Source organism: Mustelus asterias, chromosome 15, assembly GCF_964213995.1.
Source record: "Mustelus asterias chromosome 15, sMusAst1.hap1.1, whole genome shotgun sequence".
Classification (NCBI taxonomy): domain Eukaryota; kingdom Metazoa; phylum Chordata; class Chondrichthyes; order Carcharhiniformes; family Triakidae; genus Mustelus; species Mustelus asterias.
In genome coordinates, this window is record NC_135815.1 from 22,763,311 (window position 1) to 22,783,881 (window position 20,571).

At 47.6% G+C, this 20,571-nt stretch overlaps 1 protein-coding gene across 1 annotated transcript in view; it reads left to right on the plus strand.

Annotated features, from left to right (window-relative positions):
* The window catches only part of LOC144504903 (ALK tyrosine kinase receptor-like), a 304,540-nt gene that overhangs the window by 195,100 nt on the left and 88,869 nt on the right, over window positions 1-20,571 (plus strand). Inside the window, 5 exon segments of the mRNA XM_078230651.1 lie at window positions 5,769-5,951; window positions 11,373-11,471; window positions 12,630-12,779; window positions 13,533-13,631; window positions 16,638-16,824. Coding sequence (XP_078086777.1) covers window positions 5,769-5,951; window positions 11,373-11,471; window positions 12,630-12,779; window positions 13,533-13,631; window positions 16,638-16,824 — 718 coding nt within the window.

Below are 20,571 nucleotides of genomic sequence, written 5' to 3' on the forward strand. Positions count from 1 at the left end.
GTTCTGACCAATGAAACCAAGCATGCTATGCCTTCTTCACCACTTTGTCCACCTGTGACTCCACTTTCAAGGAGCTATGAACCTATACCCCTCGATCTCTTTGTTCTGTAACTCTCCCCAACGCCCTACCATTAACTGAGTAAGTCCTGCCCTGGTTCAATCAACCAAAATGCATCACCTCGCATTTATCTAAATTAAATTCCATCTGCCATTCGTCAGCCCACTGGCCCAAATGATCAAGATCCCGTTGCAATCCGAGATAACCTTCTTCACTGTCCACTGTGCCACCAATCTTGGTGTCATCTGCAAACTTACTAACCATGCCTCCTAAATTCTCATCCAAATCATTAATGTAAATGACAAATAACAGAGGACCCAGCACCGATCCCTGAGGCACACCGCTGGGTGAATGGGTTGTATGCTCTACTCCTGTTCCTTTTGCTTATGTTCTTATCCCTCAGTATTAGAACAGTTCACCATCATACACAATTTGTGTCTACAAATTGAAAGTAAGCATGCAGGTACAGCAGGCAGTCAAGAAGGCAAATGATACGTTATCCTTCATAGCGAGAGGTTTTGAGTATAGGAATGGGGATGTTTTACTGCAATTGTATAGGGCGCTGGTGAGGCCACACCTGGAGTATTATGTGCAGTTTTGGTGTCCTTATCTGAGGAAAGATGTCCTTGCTACAGAGGGAGTGCAGCAAAGGTTTACCAGGCTGATTCCTGGGATGGCAGGTCTGTCATATGGGGAGAGACTAAGTCATTTAGGATTATATTCATTGGAATTTAGAAGAGTGAGAGGGGATGTTACAGAAACTTATAAAATTCTCACACACACACTCACACTCACTCACGCACACTGTCACACTCACAGACTTTCACACATGCATTTATGCTCATGCACACACACACTCTTTCACATACAAACATATACACGCATATTCTCCCTGACACACATGCACACTCACTCTCACACATATGCATGTACGCGCACACGCAGGGTTAAACAGTTTAGATTCAGAAAGAATGTTCCCGATGGTGAGGGAGTCCAGAACTAGAGGTCAGAGTTTGAGGATAAGGGGTAAACCTTTTTAGGACTGAAATCTCCTCACCCATAGAATGGCAAATGTGTGGAATTCACTACCACAGAAAATTGAGGCCAAAACGTTATGTGATTTAAAGAAGAAATTAGATATTGCTCTTGGGCCTAAAAGGATCAAGGGATATGGGCGGGGGGAAGGAGGGATCGGGATGTTGAATTTGATGATCAGCCATGATCATACTGAATGGCGGAGCAGGCTTGAAGGGCCGAATGGCCTACTTCTGCTTCTGGTTTCTATGGTGCTATGTGTGGATCCATTTTCTCAAGCACTCCATTCAAGAGGTGAGAAAAGATTTTTTAAAAAACGACAATAAATGCCAGTCTGTTTAAAAAAATATCAAACTTCAAGACTTGAAAATTAAATCAATTATCAGCTCATCTTTATTGGTTTTGGCTATATTTTTTCAAACATTCATAAGTGACCATGGTGCTACTCGCTGTGAGTCAGAAGATTTGCTATTTTGAAATCGAGGTTATCTAATTCCATGCAAAAGGTGATTTACAGTGACTGGATAATAAAGGTCATTTTTTATTAAATGATATTATTCAGGTGCTTGGGGTTGAATTCCACAAGTCTCACGGATTAGTAGCTGCAAAACCAGATCAGAGGTTGACAATTCTGCCGTGGGTGACTCACTTCCTGACTTTCCAAAGCCTGTCCACTGTTATGAGTTGTTGGGCGCAGTTTGGTAGGTCCCATTAAGGTACTTGTAGTCCAAGCTGATTCAACAGTAAGTGATTACTGGTTAGCTCAGTTGGCTGGATAGCTGATTAGTGATACAGAGTGATACCAACAGCGCAGGTTCAATTCCCATACCGGCTGAGGTTATTCATGAAGGCCCCACCTTCTCAACCTTGTCCCTCGCCTCAGATGTGGTCACACACACACATACGCACCTGCTCAGATACGCTCACACACACACTCGCTCACGCTCAGAAACACACACACGCTCACTCACACACTCTCTCACTCATTCACACACACTCACATGCACCCACTGTAACACACCTTCATGCATGTATGCTCATGCGCACGCACTCTCTTTCACACACAAACATATGCATGCATATTCTCTCTGACACACAGGTACACTCACTCTCACACATGCATGTATGCGCACACGTATGTACTCCCACACATTCCCTCACAAGCACTCTCTCACACACATACATCCATGCGTGCATCCACAGACACACCCACACACACAGCATTTACCTCACTGATGTTATAATGTAACTAATGATAACATTAGATCTGTTATAATGTAACCAACGGTAACATGCTATAAAGTAACGGTAAAGCAACGGTAAAGTACGTTGCGGTAAAGTAACTATAAAGCAACGGTAACATGCTGTAAACGCGGTATAAAGAAGAAGCAGACGGGAAGGCTTGTATGGCCTAGGATGTGGCCCCAAGTGTTAGAGTAATGAAGTTTCTTTATTAAATCTTTTTCTTTGATTTACTTTCTGAAGTTGACGGTTGCAACGGAAGTATCCTTACTGCCGGGTGAACAACCGACAACACTGAAATGTGTCGTCCATTGCTATCTGATGCATAGTAATTATTCTGCATGTGGGAATTTCCTTCCTGTACTGCATCTTAAACTGCCTTAGCTTAATGTTTCAACATTATACCAGACGTTACTGATCGTCCTTTCACAGAAACTCTATTCTTGCGAAGGCATGTCTTGTTATAAATGTGGCACTTAAAACAACTGATTGCAGAATGTTTCACATAACATAGTTAGTAAAACCCCTACTTTATCCAGTCCAATGTGTATAAGAAATCCTGGTTCATCATCAACCTGAGTACATCGCTTGTCGTAAGGACATTAATGATTCCAGGGTGCTCAGTCAGCCAGTAAATTGATTGTGCATTGCCTATTCATTTTAACAAGTGTCAGAGACCAAGTAAAATTTGAAATGCTAAACAATTTATTGTTTCAATTATAGTTATTCAGACTATTATAATGAATTCATTAAGAATGTTATTTGTTATAATTTCTATCCATGATACCCCATGCAGTGAGCGTCTGACCTCTATCTTGTGGCGAAGTATTGATTGGAAGGCAGCAGTCCCACGTTCAGACAGAAGGAAGGGAAGCAAAAGAAGGGGGAGAATCACACCGGTGAACATAACTGTCTTGGGTTGCAGGGACATTGGCGCTGTCTGTCCTCTGCTCCCTCAGCTAACTAGCATTCCATAACGTACTGGCATGAGCTGTGACAAATGGATGCTAAACAATGGTAGAAAACATTAAAGTGGATCCTGTCCTCACCCAACTCTTCAGCCTAAAAGTTCCTACTCATGATCGCAGCTCCATTGAATTTACTGGACAGTGTTACATAGAAACGAGAAGCAGGATCATAGAATCAGAGAATCCTACACTGCAGAAGGAGGCCATTCAGCCCATCAAGTCGGCGCCAACCACAATCCCACCCAGGCCCTATCCCCATAACCCCATGCATTTCCCCTAGTTAATTCCCCCCCTGACACTAAAGGGCAATTTAGCATGGCCAATTCACCTAACCCACACATCTTTGGATTGTAGGAGGAAATCAGAGAACCCGGAGGGAATCCATGCAGACACGGGGAGAATGTGCAAACTCCACACAGACAGTGATCCAAGCCGGGAATCAAACCCGGGTCCCTGGTGCTGTGAGGAGAAGGCCATTCGACCCTTTAAGCCTGCTCCGCAATTCGTTTAGATCATGGCTGATCATCAAATTCAATATCCTGATCCCAACTTTCTCACCCAAATCCCATGATCCTTTTAGCCCTAAGAGCTATGTCTAATTTCTTCTTGAAATCACACAATGTTTTGGCCTCAATTATATTCTGTGGTAGTAAATTCCACACATTCGCCATTCTCTGAGTGAAGAAATTTCTCCTCACCTCAGTTCTAAAAGATTTACTCCTTATCCTCAAACTATGATCCCTAGTTCTGGACTCTCCCACCATTGGGAACGTTCTTTCGGAATCTACCCTGTCTAACCCCGTTAGAATTTTATACTTTTCTATGAGATTCCCTCTCACTCTAAATTCCAATGAATCCAATCCTAACCAACTTAGTCCCTCCTCATATGACAGACATGTCGTCTCAGGAATCAGCCTGGTAATCTTTTGCTGCATTCCCTCTATAGCAAGGACATCCTTCCTCAGATAAGGACACCAAAACTGCATAGAATACTCCAGGTGTGGCCTCACCAATGCCTAATACAATGGCATTGTGTTTTTGAGATGCGTGTGTCATTGGCAAGGCCAGTATTTATTGCCAGCCCCCTAATTGCCCTTAAAGGTGGTAGTGTGTCACCTTCTTGAAGCACTGCGGTCCATGTGGTGTAGACACACCCCACAGCTAGTTCCAGGATTTGGACACAGCAACAGGGAAGGAACGATGATATGCGTCCAAGTCAGGATGGCGTGGGACTCGGAGAGGGACTTGCAGGAAATGGTGTTCTCATGTTGTGGTCCTTCTCTGTGGACCATGATAGATTAGCGGTAGTGTTTCTTTTGCCATCCTAGATTAATCAGCCAATTAAGCGCAGAACATGGTTTACACCTGGGACCTTACAGACGTATAAAAAAATGTATTTATCCAGCACCTTTCCAGTCTCCAGATGTCCAAAGTATTTTGCGATTAATTAAATACATAATTAATCAATTAATTAATTAATTTGCAGTTGTGTTGTTGGAAAACATGGCAGCCTGGTTACTCAAAGCAAGGTCATACAAATAGCACGCTAGATAAATGACCAGCTAATACATACATCTTTGTACCTCAGTAAGACATTCATGCCAAAACTGAGCCAACGGGTAAATTCAAGATAAACTTTCATAGTGAGGTGCAAAACAGAGAACATTTTAACGTAAAACAAGAACAAGGGGCGACCTGATAGAAGTTTATAAAATTATGAGGGGTGTAGATAGGGTGAATAGTTGGAAGCTCTTTCCCAGGGCAGAAATAACGATTACAAGTGGACACAAGTCCAAGGTTAGGGGGAAAGGTTCAGTGGAGATGTGCGGGGGAAGTTTTTTACACAGAGAGTGGTGCGGGTCTGGAATGCACTGCCAATTGAGGGGTTGAGGCAGTTACGTTAGCGACATTTAAGATTTATCTGGATAAACATACGAACAGACGGGAAATAGAGGGATACAGGCGGTTGGTCTAGATAGGATGACGTGATCGGCACAGGCTTGGAGGGCTGAAGGGCCTGTTCCTGTGCTGTACTATTCTTTGTTTTTTAAGAGATAAATAAGTCATAAAAGATGTGAAATGATGCAATTTTCTGTTCTGAAGAAGGCTCATGTCAAACTTGAACTGTTAGCTCTGTCTCTCGCCATAGACGCTGTCAGACCTGCTGAGTATTTTCCCAGCACTTTATGTTTCGATTTCAGAGGAGGAATTCTCCTGTCACGCTCACCACGGGAATTGTAGCAGGCAGGTGGGGGCAGACCATGCAAAGGTCCAGTGACCTCGGGCAGGATTTTCCGGTTTTGGGGCGAGGGTGGCCGGAAAATCCCCCCCTCCCCCCACAGATCTCCAGCATCCGCAGCATTTTGCTTTGATCAATGTTTTGGACTGTGCCTTGAACAAAGTGCATGGAGGCCATTTTTTTTTTGCTGTAAATTATTTTCCCCTTTGTGCTTCTTTTCTTACAGGGGGCGGTGGCGGTTGGAGTGATTTCACTATCCCGCTGTGGTCTGGCAAGTCACTGACCGAAGGCGCTGAAGGTGGACAATCCTGCCCACAGGCCATTAAGAAATGGGGTTGGATAACAAGCGGAGGCTTTGGAGGCGGAGGAGGAGCATGCACAGCAGGAGGAGGCGGTGGAGGGTATATAGGTTTGTTGTCATTTGTTATCTGCATATGTACACTATCACGAAAGGAATATGGTTCACAGTGAGTGGCCAGAGCAGATTGTTTTGATTGAATGTTAGTTGGGAGGTGGATTACTATTCGCACTTGGTTGATTGTTACCAAGCTGGCTCTACCCCATATTACAGCAGCACCTTTAATCAGGGGGGAGGTGGTGGTGCAGTGGTATTGTCACTGGACTAGTAATCCAGAGACCCAAGGTAATGCTCTGGGGATCGGGGCTCGATTCCCACCATGACAGATGGTGAAATTTAAATTCAAATTAAATCTGGAATCAAAAGTTTAATGTAAAGTCATAGAATCCCTACAGTGCAGAAGGAGACCATTCGGCCCATCGAGTCTGCACCGACCACAATCCCACCCAGGCCCTACCCCCATAACCTCATGCATTTACCCTAGCTAGTCCCCCTGACACTAAGGCAAAGTAGCATGGCAAATCCATTTAACACACACATCTTTGGACTGTAGGAGGAAACGGGAGGACCCGGAGGAAACCCATGCAGACACGGGGAGAACATGCAAACTCCACACTGACAGTGACCCAAGCCAGGAATTGAACCCGGGTCCCTGGCGCTGTGAGGCAGCAGTGCTAACCACCCTAAATGATGACTGTGAAACCATTGTTGATTGTCGGGAAAACCCATCTGGCTCACGAATGTCCTTTAGGGAAGGAAATCTGTTATCTTTACCAGGCCTGGCCTGCATGTGACCTCAGACCCGCAGCAATGTGGTTGACACTTAAATGCCCTCAAGGATGGGCAATAAATGCTGGCACAGCCAGCGACACCCACATCCCATGAACAAATAAAAAAAATTCATGTTGTCTCGGAAAGCCCCTGGCCCATTTTAAACAAGCTCACTTGAAGAACAGTGACTGATGGATACATTTTAAAAGTTGTGGCCATTTAGGGGAATGTGGCCATATACAGGGATAGAAAATGTCAGTGAGTCTTATGAAGCCTGCAAATATTCTCACGTATTTGTCACCCTTTGCAAAGTATCAACATTTCCTGACAAAAGGTAGCAGTTGGCATAACAAAAATGAAGGAAGGGAGGTTTGTCTGTGGCTATGTGATGAGGCAGTGGAACGTTCCAACTTTCAGTTTGATGACTGGTGTTGAATGAGGATGACCCTCTTTGATATGATGGCCCAGCTTCCACATGAGACAACGATGCAGCATGTTTGGAAAGATGCTATAGGAGTAATCAAGAGCTGATTACTGGGACGGTGGTTGTCCCAAAGTCAGGCCAGAAAGCCAGGGTCATCCCCACCTGAGCCGCTTGGGAGAGTCCCGGCTGGATTCTCTCCCAATCCAGCAATTATTGAGTTACCACTGGAGTCCTGGTCCCTTGAAGGGATAAGGGCCCACTTCCATGGTCTGCCGGTCAATCGCACCCAGCGGCGCCACCAGGAAAGGTGGCCACTACTGGAACTGCACAGAGCTGAGAAACTTCACAGGGGATCCGAGCGTCGCAGCAAGGTAAATGGGGCCAAGGGACCAGTCAGGCTGGCCCAGGTGAGGGGGGGGAAGTGGTGGTCATTGTTGAGACCACAGTGTCGATGCAGGACAAACCGTTACCACTGGGGAACCTCTCCATGGATCACAGAATGTTGGATTAGGAGGGACCCCCTCCTCCCCAAGACCGGGGGAGGATGCCAGGGTTCAACGAAGGGAGGATGCCCGGGTTCAACAGACTATCTCCCCATGCAGCAGCGAGAAGAGACTCTGAATTGGCCTCTGGGCTGGAGAGCCTTCCTCCACATTCCTCACCACCGGCAGAATGCCATGGCAACAGAAAGCAAAGGGTCCTCCAACCCCATCCTCCCCCCCAATTTTTTCCACCACTGCACCCCCCCTTCCAATTCAGCCATTCAGGTGCAGCTCACATTACTGCCACGGACAATGCCAACCCTCTGCCACAGGAATCCTTGCAACATGGCACAACTCAAAGTAGGCCTGTCTACTGAGTCAAAGCCTGTGCAATCTGTTCCACACAGTCACTGCTTAATAGGTGTTCCTCTGCCTGCAAACATCCTAGTTGGGAGGAATATTATTTGATACTTATGTCTCAGTTTGTACATTAACCGTCTTGTCTCCAGATTGTAGACTTTCTCTCCTGCCTGCTTGTAACTTCTCCCATTTAGTTTTGTGCTCTATGGCGCAATGCCAGGATATTGGGATGTGAGTTATTTGTCCCAATCAGGGGTCCCCCAGTTCAGTGTTCACAAAATAAGAGCAAAATAATTCTACTGAGACAAGAGCGAAAACCAGAGAGCACGAAACATGCATCCATCAGCGCAAACCAGTAAGCTGGTGTGTGTGCTGTTTAAGGGCAGATCTCAGCATGAGTCTTTGCTGTGACATAGTGTACCTTCACCGTGCTACACTTTACAGAAGAAACATCAAGGCATGAACAGGGAGTCTGTGCCGGAGGCCAGTCAAATGCTGATGAGAAACTTGTAAGTATTTCTGGCTGGACTGCAACCCTGGCTCTTAGCTAACTATAATAACTCCAGGGGTCGGCTGTAAAAGAACAGCGTTTTATTGCACAAAATAAAGTAAAGGCAAGTGAGCCCAGACGATTGCGTGCCGGGCTTGCTAAACAGATGTAAATGAGCATTTAAATATATTTGAATAAATTATTCAGCTTCTCGCCGGAAATGGGCACGAGGGTTGACCCGCATTGGAAATCCGGTTTTGGTAAGATCGCGAGAGCCGAGAAATCGGGCGTGATTCTGATCGCTCGGCTCTCGCCCGATTTTACCAGCTCACCCCACCCATCGCTGGGTGGGGCGAACTGGTAAAATTCTACCCAATGGGCTAAATGGCTTCCTTCTGCGCCGTAACAATTCTGTGATGTAAGCGTTTGAAAGGCGCATTCCCTTTATAATTTTCATAATTTATGGAAATACTCAGCAGATCTGGCAGCATCTAAGGAGAGAGAAACAGAGATAACGGGCCCTATTTTACCACTTTAATTCTAAGTGCTGGGCGGACTTGAAACTGGGAGTGTTTCAGATCCGGCTTTTAGACCTGTTCTCAGTCACCCCCATACGCACTCTGCCTGTAAAAATACCAGTGATTCCGAATCGCGTTGCTGAAGCCTGTGGACAGGGTTTATTGCACCCAAAACGCTGCGGCTCCGATCGGAGCCTCCAGCTCCGCATGCGCAGTAAAAAAAAATAGAAAAATGCTCCCCTGCCGCGTCGCTCCCGGGGTGGATAATGCCTCCCCCTGGCCCCCACAGACATTGCCCCACCCCCTAACATTACTGACCCCATTATCCCCCCACCTCCCCCCCCCCCCCCAAGCCAGCTACCCAGACCGATCGTGGGTCCCTGCCCCCCTTCACCCCACCAATCGCATGCAGAGTGGCAGCAGACCCCCCCCCGCCCCTGCCCCCCCTCACCAGAAAGTCATCTGACAAGCCTCCCTCTCCCCCCACCAAGAGCCATCTGAGCCGCCTCCCCACCACCATCTGACTTGCCTCCCTCCCCACCACCAGAGAGCCATCTGACCCACATCCCTCCTCCTCCCCCCCCCCCCAATTACCGATCTGAGTCAGAGAGCCACCAGAAGCTCTGACCCTACCTCCTCAGAAGTTGGAGCGCCCGAATCGGACCTTTATGGACCATGTCTGTTTCGCGCCGAATCTGGATGGGCGAACGTGGTGGTGAAGGGGGAAAGTGCCGGTAAGTTTGGGCGTGCTGCCCATTAAGTCAATTTGAGTGCATGCAGATGCATTTAAATTGACGCCATGCCCGTTTCGGGCATGGTCCCAACAGCGGCCATTTTCGGCTATTGGTAAAGGGGGAATGGGCGTGGAGGCGGGTGTGGATCGCGCTACTCGCCTCACGCCCAACTTTACCAAGTTTTCGTGCCCAAAAGAGGGCACAACGTGATAGGTAAAATCAGGCCCTACATCTCGGATTGATGCCTGTTCTCCCAAATTGATTTCCAGCTTCTGAAATATTTTGCTTTGTATTCATGGTGATTACTTTCCATGGGAAAAGGTGTTATCAGTTGGATGTAGCATTTGATATTTCCCTAGTGCCAAGTTTCCCAATAGTGCAGAGAACCTTAGATGGCCCGTGTGTTTGTCACATCCGTGATGAGAGTATAGACACTTTACATTGCGTTCTGACCTGACGTGAATTTCTTGCCTTGTTTGACAGCCAGCTGTTGAACCAAAGGGAACATTAATATTCTGCGTGACCCTGTCTTTATTTTGAAATTTGCATATGTTCACTTTTCCAGTAGAATCATCGAATCCCTACAGTATAGAAGAGGCCATTTGGCCCATCAAGTCTGCACTGACTCACTGACAGAGTATCTCACCCATGCTCTCTCATCCACCCGATCCCGATAACCCCACACATTTATCATGACTAATCCACCTAACCCACACATGCTGGGACACTAAGGGGCAATTTATCATGGTCAGTCCACCTAATCTGCACATCTTTGGACTGTGGGAGGAAACCGGAGCACCCGAAGAAAATCCATGCAGAACAGGGAGAACCTGCAAACTCCACACAGACAGTGACCTGTGGCTGGAATCGAATCCGGGTCCTTGGCGCTATGAGGCAGCAGTTCTAACCACTGTGCCACCCTGCCACCCTACAGGGGGGATTTCATAGAGACTTATAAAATTCTAACAGAACTAGACAGGGTAGATACAGGGAGGATGTTCCCAATGGTGGGGAAGTCCAGAACCAGGGGTCACAGTCTGAGGAGTCGGGGTGGACCATTTAGGACAGAGTTGAGACATTTCTTCACCCAAAGAATGGTGAGCCTGTGGAATTCATTACCACAGGAAGTAGTTGATGCCAAAACATTGAATGTATTCAAGAGGCGGCTAGATATAGCACTTGGGGTGAATGGGATCAAAGGTTATGGAGAAAAAGCAGGATTAGGCTACTGAGTTGGACAATCAGCCATAATCGTGATGAATGGCGGAGCAGGCTCGAAGGGCCAAATGGCCTCCTCCTGCTCCTATCTTCTATGTTTCTATCTTCTACAGATAGGGCCCATGAGATAGCAAATGGGAACAAGAAGCATGGCAGAGTAATTTTTTTTCGCTGATATCACATTTCTCATTGTTCTGATTGAGAGAAGCGAACTCAGCAAAGTCAAACCGGGGATGTGCCTGATATTAATAGCTTCAAACCAAATAAGGGGCACTGCTTCAAGGAGACATTTGAGAAGCTGCAGTGGTTCCTTTGTAATATCGTATTCCTTAAGTCTTGCAGAATGGTGCTGAAATATTACGTTTTGGTTTTACATACTGTGGGGTTGTTTTGTCAATTAGTATAAGAGTATGATATAATTGTTTTATGAATAAAAGGATGACAAGGGAATTGAATCGTGTCTGATTATATACAGGCGGAAATGCTACTGAGAATAATCACCCAGAGAAAGATGGAGGCTGCGGTGTTTCTTATATTAGTCCGTTGGGTGAAATATACACCCCACCATTGGCAGGTACGTGAGAGGGTGTGGGCAGTTCTATCATCGCTGCATTATTTAATGGGATGTTATCATTAACTAGCTGCAAGACACATAGGCCTAGCTTTTCCACTGGATGTTATTTTAACACTATTTTGAAGTACAGGTAAAAGTAAAGTTTATTTATCAGTGTCAGAAGTAAGGCTTACATTAACACGACAATGAAGTTACTGTGAAAATCCCCTCATCGCCACACTCCGACGCCTGTTCGGGTACACTGAGGGAGAATTTTAGCACGGCCAATGCGTCTAACCAACACGTCTTTCGGACTGTGGAAGGAAACCGGAGCACACGAGGACACAGACACGGGGAGGACGTGCAGGCTCCACACAGACGGTGACCCAAGGCAGGAACTGAACCCGGGTCCCTGGTGCCATGAGGCAGCAGTGCTAACCATTGTGTCACCATGCTAGTGTTAAGGTACAGGAGATTGGAAACTTAGGCTAAAGTCCCTACATCTTCATAATGGATATTCCTACGATATTCCTAATGTATTAAATCTTTCTCACAAATTACTAAAGATTCACCTTAACCAGATTCCCACCCAGGTGGGTGATGATATAAAGTCATTTTCTTTAGTACAGTCTCTTGCTCTACTTATGTCTCTTTCTCTCCCGCTTCCTTTAGTCACTGATTCTATTTCTTCATCATAGAATCATAAAACCCTGACAGTGCAGAAGAGGCCATTTAGCCCATCAGGCCTGCACCGACTCTCCAGCAGAGTAACTTACACAGGCCCTCTCCCCCACTCTATCTCAGTAACCCCACACATTTCCCACATGGCTAATCCCATCTAACCTACACATCCCGGGACACTAAGGGGCAATTTACAATGGCCAATCCAGCTAACCCACACATCTTTGGACTCTGGAAGGAAATCGGAGTTCCCGGTGGAAACCCAGGCAGACACGGGGAGAACGCGCAAATTCCTCACAGACACCCAAGGCCAGAATGAACCCGGGTCCCTGGAGCTGTGAGGCAGCAGTGCTCACCACTGTGCCACCGTACCACCTCATCTTTGCCTCTGAGTCATCCTATTCCTCTCTTGCTGGGTCCGTTCACCATCTCTTTGTCCTCTTTCTTTATCTCTCACATTTTGTTTCGCTTTGTGTATTTGTTCCTCTCTCCACACAGTGACAGAAAGCCACGGGGAAGTTGAAATTGTGCTGCATTTAAATTGCAGCCACTGTGAACATGACTGCGTATTTGACCAAATTAAAGAGGAACTCATCTGCTTGTGTGAATCGGGGAAAATACTGGCCTCTGACAGTGTTACCTGCATTTGTGAGTATCGCCTTTGATATGGCTATTCTTTCAATCCCTTTCAGATTTCATAGAATCCCTACAGTGCAGAAGGAGGCCATTTGGCCCATCGTGCCTGCACCGACAACAAGACCACCCAGACCCCATAACCCCACATATCTACTCTGATACCAAGGGTCAATTTAGCATGGGCCAATCAACCTAACCCGCACATCTTTGAACTGTGGGAGGAAACAGGAGCACTTGGAGGAAACCCACACAGACGCGGGGAGAACATGCAAACACAACACAATCACCCAAGGCCGGAATTGAACCCGGGTCCCTGGCACTGTGAGGCAGCAGTGCTAACCACTATGCCACCATGCCACCCTTTATCCCAAATAACATACATTTAATGATGTGCATTGCCAAGAATCAGCTGGATTTATTTTCTGGAAGAGTGGATATATTGCTCCAATGTTGCTCTCTGAAGTGAAGTACCTATCGCTGTCAACCACTGATGTACCTTAGGTGTGAAATACTGAACAGAGCTTCGAGCTTCCCAGTCAAACTGAAGACTGTTGCCATGGTACAGGCAAAGAGGGATGAAGATAAATCGTGATGAATTCTACAACCTGCTGCATTCTGAAAACTTTCCCAACTGAGTGCGGATTGGCAGAGGCGATTGTATATGTTCAAAAATAGGAATGGGATGGAAACAGGGAAGAGAAGGAATGGGGTAAAATTACTTGTTATTTTCCTAGTAGTTTTCTCAAAATCTTTCTTCCTTTCCAGCGCCCCCGGAGGGTCATTTGCCGCTCTCTCTCGTGCTTTCAGTGGTGTTGTCCGTGGTGGTAGCAGCCTTACTGCTTGCCTTCTCGGGAATCATGATCGGTAAGTTGGAACATTGTGTTTAATTGCTGAAGGGACACATCTTATTCATCTAGCGTTCATTCACCAAGACAGTTTAGTCCCCATTACCCCAGTTTCCCAGAAAAAATGGCCTCAGAATCCAGTGGTTCCTGGAGGGCTTTCTTGTTCCTTCTCCCGCTGAACACCTGGGGCGGGATTTTCCGGCCAAACCGAGGTCAATGGACCTTTCCATGGTTCGTCCCTCGCCCGCTATGATTCCCATGGTGGGCGAAATGGGAAAATTCGCCCCCTTATACCCAGGCCTCCGCGATGCTTTGTATGCAAGGTGGTGCCCGAGATCTTTGCAATGTTTCCTGCTGTCTATAGTCACGGTACACCTCCCCTTTTAAGAGTTACAGGCTGCCTTTAAGTGGCTTTAGAGAATTGCCCTGGGGAGCACCAAGACAACAAAGTGTGGATGTTGGAAATCTGAAAAGAAAGTGGAGAGTGCTGATCAGGCAGCATCTGTGGAGAGAGAAACAAAGAGAAAGGGCAGAATTGTGTGCCCTTTCCTGTAGCACATTTGGGAGTATTTAATCAGGGTGGCAATCCTGCCACTATCCTGCCTCCACCCCATTAGGTTCTGTGGGGAGAAGGCCCAAGGATGGTTCTCCTACCCTGCTTCCAAGGGTGGCACAGAGGTTAGCACCACTGCCTCACAGTGCCAGAGACCCGGGTTCAATTCCCAGCTTGGGTCACTGTCTGTGCGGAGTTTGCACATTCTCCCGTGTCTGCGTAGGTTTTTTCCAGGTGCTCCAGTTTCCTCCCACAGTCCAAAGATGTGCAGGTCAGGTGGGTTGGCCATGCTAATTTGCCCTTGGTGTCAGGGGGATTAGTAGGGTAAATGTATGGGGATAGGGCCTGGGTGGGATTGTAGTAGGTGCAGACTCGATAGGCCAAATGGCCTCCTTCTGCACTGTATGATTCTATGATACTCTATGATTTCATAGAATATCTGCAGTGCAAACAGAGGCCATTTGGCCCATCGAGTCCACACTGATTCTCCGAAAGAGTGTCATCCACCAGCCCTATCCCCGCACATTTACCATGGCTAATCCACTAACGTAGACATCTTTGGACACTAAGGGCCAATATAGCATGACCAATCAACCTAACCCACACATCTTTGGACTGTGGGAGGAAACCAGAGCACCCGGAGGAAACCCACGCAGATATGGGGAGAATGTGCAAACTCCACACAGACAGACAAGCATCCAAGGCTGGAATCGAACCCAGGTCCCTGGCACTGTGAGGCTGCAGTGCTAACCACTGTGCCACTGTGCTTCCCCAATTGAGGTCCTTGCAGAGAACGGGGGCCTCACTCTGCAGCATGTACAACAAGCTGGTGTGTTTACTTGCCGAATCCTGGGGGCTCCCCTCATTCAAAGGGACTTTCAGAGGTACTCAACAGCTGATCGAGGGTGTTGACATTGGGGAGGAAGGGGAGGCCTTTGTGAGCAATAGCCCTGCCCTTGCTGCTGACTTCCCTACACCTCACTCCCTGAGACCCCCCCCCCCCCCCTCCCCCACTCCATTCCTTGAACCATCATTCACCTGTAGCCCGGGTCCCAGGCTTTGGGTGGGTGTTGTTTTAGCAACAATCGCGGTGGTGTCACGGTGGTATTGCCGTTCAAAGGAGCTGATCGACCGACAACTCTTGGTAAGTGGGACCAGTGCCCTGACCCCAGGGAAAGACCCCACCCATCTGCCTGTCAACTGCCTGATTGGCATGTGCGACCAGGGGGCCTTCCCAGAAAGAGGGTCTTGCTGGCTCTCCAGCTGTGGCTGAGACCCCCATCGCTGGCACAAGGTTCTTCCCAATGTTGCAGTTCTGTGACGGTATCAGAATGGCACTGATGCAAAATCAGGGAGCTGAAACATTGGACGGGAAGGTGCATTGACCTCAGGTGGGACTTTCTGGTCTCGGGGTGAGCGCGCCTGGAAAATCCCACCCATTAACTCTGGGCAGAATTCTCCCTAAAACATTCCCAGTGTTGAACTCACGTGAAACCTGGAGTAATTCACGCTAGGTTTTTCAGTAGGATTTCAGACAAGAATCTACCACACTCTGTGCCAACCCCGCAGCCCCTGCAATGCTGCCCTCCGCCCAAGCCCCACTCCCCCCCCCCCCCCCCCCCCACCCCCGCCTGCCCGGCCCACCCCAATTTCTCCAGCCCCCCACCCCAATTTCCCCCCAACAGTTAACCCTCCCCGCACTCCCGACTCCCCAGCAGGCTGACCTCCACCCCCCCCCACGTCCCAGCCTGCCCAATCACGGGCCTCTCTCCTTCCCCGACTGATCCCTAGGCAAAGTGGCAGTGGAACCCCACCCCCACCGATCACTCCCTTGGCCCAGCCCCCACAATAGGACCCACCCTCTTGCCACTGCCTGATGGGCAGTGGCACTTTGCCCCTTGGGCAGTGCCAGGGGCCCCATGCCCAGGGGGGTCCCCATCCCCTGAGGGGCCCCGATTCGCCCCCCCCCCCCCTCACTCCAGCGGGGTCGGGCCCCTGGTTCCCAGAAAGTGGGGAGCTGGTGTAAACCCCGTTGGAGTGGAACACTCTGGCGGGGTGGGGGAGGCTAGCGGGAGACTTCAGTCCCGGGCCCGCTAATCTCATTTAAATTTGGGGGAAATTATATTTACATCATTCCTGCATTTCCCCACCGATTTCTGGCACGGATTAGATGCAGCCGGAAATCCGGTGCTGGCAGATGCAAGAGGGGCGCAAACGCTCGCGCAAACTCCGTGAATCGGCCGCCATGGGATTCTCCGGCCTGCTGTGTTGAAAAGAAATTAGTGCAGCAGGATGGGAGAATCGCAGCCTCTGTTTTTCTCTCCACAGTTTGCCACCTGACCTGCTGAGTATTTCCAGCATTTTGTGCTTTTATTGTAAGTAAGACTGACTTATTGCTCGCTGACGCCTTGTGTTTTTATGTGAGGCAGCTGAAGTGTCATGAATAATTCCATGGAATAATGTTGATTGTAGTGTATCGCCTCAAGCACCAAGAGCTGCAGGCCATGCAGATGGAACTCCAGAGTCCTGATTACAAGCTCAGCAAGCTGCGAACCTCCACCATCATGACCGACTACAATCCCAACTACTGCTTCGCTGGGAAAACCACTTCCATCAGCGATCTCAAAGAGGTTTCCCGCAAAAACATTCTCCTCATCAGGTGAGTCCAGGAAAAGTTAACGTTTGGACCATGCTTTTGTTATTTTTACTTGGGGCTTTGCAGTTCATAGGATCCCTACTGTGCAGGAGGAGGCCATTCGGCCCATCGAGCCTGCACCAACAACAATCCAACCCAGGCCCGATCTCATTAACCCCACATATTTACTCTGCTAATCCCCCTGACACTAAGGAGCAATTTTGCATGGCCAATCAACCTAACCCGCAGATCTTCGGACTTGGGGGAGGAAACCGGAGCACCGGGGGGAAACCCACGCAGACATGGGGAGAACATGCAAACTCCACACAAACAGTCACCCAAGGACGGAATTGAACCCTGGTCCCTGGCGCTGTGAAGCATCAGTGCTCACCACCATGCCCCCCTCAGTTTTTTCTTGATACTTTTTGTTGAGGGACAGATGTACACGACAAAAATGTTATTTTCGTCAATATTCTTTCCTCTAATTTCCTCACCTCCTAAGACACGCTCGATAACACTGGGTGTGCTTCTCCAGGCATGTTAATGCATGAGGGTGTTGGCAGGTCCATTTCTTACAGCAGAACATCAAAGCAGGGCCAGTCTCACCCACATCACTTCTCAACAGAGGTCAGTTCTTTGGTACAGCATGAGGTGATTTTTCACTTTTGCCCTCTCTAGTCTAGTAACAGTGAGGCATTACCCCCTTTGCATGTTTAAGTCTGGGGTGGCATGGTGGCACAGTGGTTAGCACTGCTGATTCATAGTGCCAGGGACCCAGGTTCGATTCCCGGCTTGGGTCACTGTCTGTGTGGAGTCTGCACGTTCTCCCCGTGTCTGCGTGGGTTTCCTCCAGTTTCCTCCCACAGTCCAAAGATGTGTGGGTTAAGTGGATTGGCCATGCTAAATTTCCCCTTAGTGTCAGGGGGATTAGTGGGTAAAATACTTGGGGTTACGGGCAGGCTCGATAGGCCGAATGGCCTCCTCCTGCACTGTTGGGATTCTATGATTCTGTTATTGTATGATAAGTCAGAAGTAAAGTGCTCTATCAGGAACATTGGCCACTGCTGGGCCTGCATGCATCCTGTCCTTGATGAAGAAAAACCAGGAGCTGGATGGAAGATAGTTTGAGAGGGGCTCTCAACAGGGTCAGGAGATGAGGCTCCAGGGAAGGGCGATTGGTTGATAAGGGCTGAGGTCTGAGGTGCACAATTCATGATGGGAGGGGGAACCTGTGGGTGGGGGTAGTTATTCAGGGAGGCTGTCCAATCAGAGAAGAGGGCGATGTGGGGGGGGAGAGGCATTGAGGTGTGACTTCTTCACATACCCATTTTCCATACAGAGTCATACAGTGCAGAAAAGGCCCTTCAGCCCATTGAGTCTGCACCGACAATATCTAACACTAAAGGGCCTCCCCAAATCCCTGCCCCTCCACAGGTGCCCCTCCTTCCCTCCTGACCTCACCTATCTCTCGACAACCCCCTCCTCCAGAGACTCGACTCCTGACCCTGCCGAGAATCCCTCCCAGTTCATCGGCCATTCAGTTCCTGGCTCTTCTTCATCAGGGACAGGATGCAGTCCCAGCAGTGGCCACAACTCCTGGTGGCGTCGTTGGGACAAGAGAGCAGCTGGTCAGTCAGATTGGCCGGCAGCTGTCAGAGGCGAGATTTCCTCCCCAGGGGGGGACACGGGTCTCATTCCCTAGCCAGTTAATACCCCTCAGGAGAGGTAAGTGCTTGTGAGAACAGAGTCAGGTTTCATGGCAACCTTTTAACAGCAGGGTGGGAAACCCAATGATCTGTAAATTCTTCCCCCTGTCCTTCAGAACTCACTAAATCCCTTAAGAATGAGGCCCGTCACAGGGGGAGCCATAGACCTTCCCATTCAGGTCACAATGATGATTGTGCACCAAGAATTCGATACACCCAAATCTCTCAGCCAACATAATGCAGATAATCAGCAAAGTAGAGGTTAAAGACAGATCCTCCCTTTGAGCACTGCACTCAGTTCTAATCACTAAAAGGTCAATAGCTAAATGGCATAAAATTAAAATTCATTTTCAAAAGGACAAAGGGAAAGGTTAGGACAATTTTTTTGTACGTTGGATTTTAGGTAATGGGGCTCATTATCAGAGGCCAGAGACAATGTGGAAGTAGAACCCATTATAGTCTCAAAACAAAGTGAATGAAATAGTTGTAACGTAATCAAAGTGAAAGGATGTGGATAAAAGACGCACAAGTGGGACTCATTGAATACCCCGATGAGACTCAATGGAGACCCATTTGAGGGATCTGGCAGATGCATGATCGATAGAACGATCTCTTTGTGTTCTTAAAAAAACAGAATCAATTATCATCGACTAAAATCAGTTAGCTTCATGCCTTGTGACAATTTCATTAGCCTTAGCCTTCTAATTATTTGATCATATTATGCGTGGTCCGGCCGGATTTTGAGAAGGGAGTCCCAATTGGATGAGCCATTCTCTTCACTTAATTAACTTGAATGTTTCTCTGTTGTTTCCTTGGTCCTTTTGTCAGGCCCTGTGTGCTCATTCATTTAGGTCCCCTAGAGTTCTCTATTTTCCAAAGGATTTGTTTTTTTCCCCTCTTGCTCTGGTGATCCCGCTCCACAGTAATGGAGGACGTATGGTTGATGTAGAGAGACTCACCTCCATTCCAATAACAGTTTCATTATTTAACTGAAACGTCCCCCAAGTGAGTAAGCCAATACAATGGCCTGACCGGCACAGTTGAAATAATTGAAAAATACCCAGTGAAAAGAGAGAAGAAGACCAAGCACCACAATGAAATGATAGACTTTTCCAACAGCTTTTATATCTGCTATTGTAAGTAGATCCTAATTATTTGTCAGCTTCAATAGTGAGCGGCTATTTATAAATATCTGCAGAACAGGTTATTGAGTTACAGTTAATCATTGCAATCCCCTATATGGAGAATTTCTTCAACGCAGAGGCATGTATAATCCAGTCCTGATTATCCAGCCAGTCTCTGCATCCAGCCAGCCTAAATTATCCCAAAGTCTGAACTAAGGCATGTAAAATACACAGCAAATTGGAAATTCAGTACTCAAAATTGAATGATCAAATAATTTGAATTAAATGACTGAATCCACAGGAGTGGAGTATAAATATCTCAGTGCTGATGCTGGATTTAGGCATGTCTAATCAAATCTGTCAAGCACTGTCATTCAAAATGCATTTATTCATTTGACTTTAAAATTAGTGACATTTTGATATGAGTGCGCCTTTAAAAATAGAAACAGCTTTATTAATTTGGAAGAATTTGTGAGCTGATCCATTCTCATGATCACAAATCGCAACATTTACTCACCATTGATAGCCTTGTTCTGATAGAAGTGAATAGTATATGGGATGGCGACCGATGATTTGCTTATCTCTTGCAGGGGCTGTAATTGGTTGATTATTGCTTGGAAATGATGAGTGGTGACAGAATGATTTTCCTAATCGGCGGCACAGTGGCACAGTGGTTAGCACTGCTGTTTCACAGCGCCAGGGAGCCGGGTTCAATTCCGGCCTCGGGTCACTGTCTGTGTGGAGTTTGCACATTCTCCCCGTGTCTGCGTGGGTTTCCTCCGGGTGCTCCAGTTTCCTCCCACGTTCTGAAAGATGTGCTGGTTAGGTGCGTTGACCCAAACAGGCGCCGGACTGTGGCGACTCGGGGAATTTCACAGTAACTTCATTGTAATGTTAATGTAAGCCTTACTTGTGACTAATAAATAAACTTTTACTTTAAT